Source organism: Triticum aestivum, chromosome 7A, assembly GCF_018294505.1.
Source record: "Triticum aestivum cultivar Chinese Spring chromosome 7A, IWGSC CS RefSeq v2.1, whole genome shotgun sequence".
In the NCBI taxonomy this organism is placed as follows: Eukaryota; Viridiplantae; Streptophyta; class Magnoliopsida; order Poales; family Poaceae; genus Triticum; species Triticum aestivum.
This window is the reverse complement of record NC_057812.1, coordinates 587758432-587763025: the sequence shown is the minus strand read 5'-3', so window position 1 is coordinate 587763025 and position 4594 is coordinate 587758432. Positions and strand designations below refer to the sequence as shown.

The 4594-nt window shown below is 58.3% G+C and overlaps 1 protein-coding gene across 2 annotated transcripts; it reads right to left on the bottom strand.

Moving 5' to 3' along the window:
• Nucleotides 1-469: 469 nt before the first annotated feature.
• LOC123148474 (FT-interacting protein 1) lies at nucleotides 470-3957 on the bottom strand. Of its 2 annotated transcripts, none has more exons than XM_044567905.1 (2): nucleotides 3354-3957; nucleotides 470-3232 (listed from the first exon to the last, which is right to left on the bottom strand). In XM_044567905.1, the coding sequence occupies exon 2, from the start codon at nucleotides 3172-3174 to the stop codon at nucleotides 733-735; it is 2442 nt and encodes an 813-aa protein (XP_044423840.1). In that variant the 5' UTR covers nucleotides 3175-3232; nucleotides 3354-3957; the 3' UTR covers nucleotides 470-732. The 2 variants fall into 2 exon arrangements, with proteins under 2 accessions (XP_044423840.1, XP_044423841.1); XM_044567906.1 differs by having other exon boundaries at nucleotides 470-3228; nucleotides 3354-3956.
• Between the last annotated feature and the right edge of the window lie 637 nt (nucleotides 3958-4594).

The following is a 4594-nucleotide window of genomic DNA, read 5'->3' as shown; positions in this document are numbered from 1 at the left end:
TTATAGGGACTTAAAGTGGGCATTTGAGACTTATGAAATAAGACTCTTAAGAAGGGACTTATAGGGACTTATAGTTGTAATATGGTCTTATAAAAACTTATAAGTCCCAGGAACCAAACATGTAGGGACTTTTTAGAGACTTGGGACTTATAAGTTTGGACTAAGGCCCTGTTTGGTTCATAAGTCCTAGGACTTTATTTAGTCCCAACCTATAAGTCTCAAGTCCCTAAAAAGTCCCTACCTGTTTGGTTCCCGGGACTTATAAGTCTCTATAAGACCATATTACAACTATAAGTCCCTATAAGTTCCTCCTCGAGAGTCGTATTTTATAAGTCCCAAATGCCCACTTTAAGTCCCTATAAGTCTCTCCTGTTTGGTTTAGAGACTTATTTAAGTCTGTAGACCAATAAGTCCATGTAAACAAACACCCTCTAAAAAAATCCTAAGACTTATGAACCAAAGAGGGCCATAATAGCAATTCCGTCCATATATTGTGTTGATAAAAAACATTTTTATCCCTAGAGCTTCAAGCATGCAATTATTGTCATTCTTCTTGAGACAAACATAGTTACACGCGGGGTGCTCTCAAACCCACAGTGTCCAAACTCAGCATTTAATTAACAAACACTCTCATATGAAGACGAATCAGAGTCTTTTTTGGCTTGGAAAAAGAAAATCAAAAACCCGATCGAAGAACAAGCCATATATAGTAAGTAGGTCACTCATAGTAGTTCAGAGCATGCTATCCGCCCGCGACGGCAGTCGCCGGAAGAAGTTGCTTGGCACGGCGGGCAGCTTGGTTCGGAACCGCGGGTGCCGGAGCAGGAAGAGCCCGGCGACGAGCGCGACGACCCGGAACGGCGTGACGTAGAGCACGACCGCGGCGATGAGGCAGAAGAAGACGAAGAGGCAGGACGCCCTGGGGTCGCGCCAGCTGAGCAGCGACTGCAGCCGCTCCCCCTGCGTGGCCATGTCGCCGACGACGGTCTGTATCCTGCCGGCGACGCTGCGCAGCCGGTCGTAGCGCATGTAGACGACGTCCTGCTGCCTGGACGTCGGGAAGGTGTCGAACTCCTCGTCGAGCTCGTCCGGGTGCACGGCCTCGGCCCAGGACATCTTGGTGTCCATGTGGGGAGGGTGGCGCGGGCGGCGGCGGTAGTTCCAGAGCCCGATCATGAACATGTAGAGGAAGACGGTGGGGAGGATGAGCTCCGGGTAGCAGATGAGGATGAGGAGGAGGACGTGGACGAGCGCGGTGGTGGCCACATTCTTCCAGTGGCAGACATCGGCGAACCAGCGCGCGGCGGCGGCGGCGCCGGAGAAGAGCGAGACGGCGCGGAAGAAGTTGGCCTTGCTCCGGCGCATGCTCCACATGTGGGACTCCACGTCCAGCATGTACTCCACCACCTCCCGCCGCAGCGGCGGCTCCGCGCGGCCCAGCCGCGCCGCCACGATGCCCATGGCCTGGTAGCGGAGCGCGTCGAGCTGCGTGACCGTGAAGGGGTGCAGGTAGTGCATCTTGGGGAGCAGCGGCTGCGTGTAGAGGTGCACCATGTTCATCATGGAGAGGCAGGTGAAGCGCACGGCCAGCCGGAGCTCGCCCATCTTCTTCACCCCCGACGGCGTCAGCAGGATCAGCGGGTACGCGTGCGTGTACACACGGTCGGTTTCCAGCGTGGACAGGCGGATGCGGATCTTGCCGATGCGTGCGTCCCTCGCCGGAGGCCCTCCTCCTCCTCCTGCACCTCCTCCGCCGTTGTTTCCGTTGCCGCCGCCGAGGTGGCAGTTGTCGAAGACGCCGATGGTGATGACGGTGCTGGGGTCGAACACCTCCCACGTGTACTGCTCGTTCCACGTCGGGCTGAAGGTGCCGATCATGGTGCGCGTGCGCACCCACTTCTGCCCATACTTGGCGACGCAGTAGGCGTCGGTGCTTCCCCGGCCTTCCAGTTTTTTCATCGGCTGCAGGCCGATGGCGCTGAGGATGCCGACCTCGAGCACGCCGACGGGCGGCTTCCAGAGCTGCCGCGCCGTGGGGCGGGTGTCGCTGATGTACATGGTGGACTCGTCCATGACGTGGTACGCGCCCTCGAGGCAGGCTCGGACGTGGACGCGGCTGGCGAAGCGGAGCTCCCGCCGTGTCTCGCCCTCGATGGCGCCCCCGATGCCGAACTTCTCGAGGTCGAACCACCGGGACTGCACGAACGGGCGGTGGTCGAGGCGCTTCTCGAAGAGCGTGAGCGGGAGCTGGACGCGGCCGAGGAGGTCGTCCTTGCGCGGCGACACCCGGTCCTCGACCGTCATCACCAGCTGCTCCTCGAACGGCTCGGCGACGACGAAGAGCAGGTCCTCGTTCCAGCGCGGGTTGAGCGTGGCGGCGGGCACGACGGAGGTCTTGAGGATCTGGTTGCCGACCTGCGCCTTGACGAAGACCTCGGGGGCGCGGCCGCGGGACTGCGGCTGCACGTCCTGCGCCTCGATGACGTTGACGCGGAGGTACCAGAGCTTGGGCGAGACGTAGGCCTTGGAGCGGACGCTGGCGACGCCCTCGCCGCGCACGGTGGCGGCGTCCGAGTGCCAGGCCTCGGGGAAGGCCTCGTCGGCCTGGGTGCCGATCCAGACGGCGAGCATGAGCTCCCCGCGCACCTTGTAGCCGGCGTCGCCGCCGCGGCGCTGCTCGAGGCGGTACCACTGCGGGGCGAGCGGGCTGTCGGGCGGCACGCGGGTGGGCACCTCGGCGAGGTCGAAGAGGACGCGGCCGACGTAGTCGTCGCGGCCGAGCATGTCGCGGTCCTTGAGGTAGACCTCGAGAGCGTTGGACTGGACGCGGGACTTGGAGAAGGCGAAGACCTGGTCCCACTCTGGGTTGGTGCGGTGCTTGGTGGTGCCCTTGTAGTTGCCCAGCTTCACCTCCACGTAGGGGTCCATGGGCGCGCCGGTGATGGGGTTGGGGGGCAGGTCCTTGGCCTTCACCACGCGCACGTAGAGGAAGAACATCTGCTCCACCAGGTCGTACGTGCTGGACGGCTTGTCCATGCCCAGCCACCCCGCGATGCCGCCGCCCACGGCGGGCCGCGCCGGCCCCGCCGCGCCCTTGGGCCATTGCTCGCCCAGCAGCGGGTTCGTGTCCTTGAGCTGGAAGTCCTCGTGGTGCGCCTCATGGTTGCTGCCCATTGCCGATCACCTCACCTCGCCTCGATCAAGCACCACGTCTCAGGTTCGATCTTCCTATCTCCATCCCAACAAAACAGAGACAGGAGGCATAGACATGTCAGATCCCTCGAATAAACACACCACCAAACAAACTACAAACACTATTTCACCATTGATCATCTTAATTTCGACCCACTCACTCAATCTTTCAAGGCGAACGGATCAACTTCCAAAGAGATTCGCAGCACGCACGCTCTGGTCTATCAGGCCCTCATCTAGCAAGCGTAAATGGCAGGTGACGCGCGAGCCAGGCATATATGCGGCAGCAAGAAACTAGTACCACCAAGAAGAAGCTTGCGCTAGAACGCCACTCTAGCCTGTCGAACACATGCACGAAGCCAAACACAGAAGCCTTGTCACGCGCAGGCTAGCAGTAGCAAAGCAGCTTTCGGTGAGGCCAAATGTAGCTGGGAGCGAGAGGGGATCCGGGAAGCCTTGCCGGCAAGCAAAGCGACGGCCGGCGGAGACCCCGGCGAGAAGGAAGGTATACACGAGGTCGCGATCTGCACACAGCTAAGCTAGCCCAACCTTGGTCTGTCAGTATGTGTGTGTGTACACTACATACTACATGGACAGCTTAATTCGCCTTTGTGTGAGCCATGAGGGCTCCAAAGAAGTTTGAGGGAGAAGCTAGCCAACCTTTCTAGGGTTCCTTTGAGCTGAGAGGCGAGCCAGCCACGGGAAATTAGCGGGGATCGAACGAGGGATGTGATCGGAGGGAAAGGTGATTAAAAGTGGTATGAGCGCGCTAAGTAAAGATGTCGTCTCCACACGGGGAATCGAATCGATTCTTTGGTCTGTGGGATGGGCTTTGTTTATGCGGTTTGATCGATCTTCAGCTTTGGCTCCTGGGAACCAACTTTTGTACAGCGAGTATACGTGCAGGGGAGAGGGTAAATTTCCGGCTTCACGGTGCCGTGCCTGTCTCACTCATGGAGAGAGGAGAGTGCACTGCCTGGTGCACTGGTTGCATCGGAGGTCAAGGGGGTGGAGGAATTCGGTGCTCACTGTGCACTAGCTGGAGGGGAGAAAAATGGTCAAGTACGTACGTGGGTACGTGCATGGGGTGTGTGTATCGTGTAAGCTTAATTAGCAAGGAAGCGGACGGAAGTTGCCTTTATTCCATGCCGGCCGGGGTGATACTAGCAACTGGCAAGTGGTAGGTGTGTGGGAAACGATGGCAGGGAATATGATTCTCATCTCGCCTCCACTTGCGGCATGTCTGAAAACGGAGAGAAACAGGAAACGGATCCCAACTCTTGTAACCAGCACATTAATTACGGGAGGATGATTTCATGGTTGCACGTACCCTTCCCTGATCTTATTACACTGAAAATTGCCTAGTTAATCATCAGCCATCCAACACTCAGATATTCCGGTC

Coding starts and splice junctions, on each gene's coding strand:
- LOC123148474 (XM_044567905.1), bottom strand. CDS start 3,174: ATGGGCAGCAACCATGAGGCGCACCACGAGGACTTCCAGCTCAAGGAC.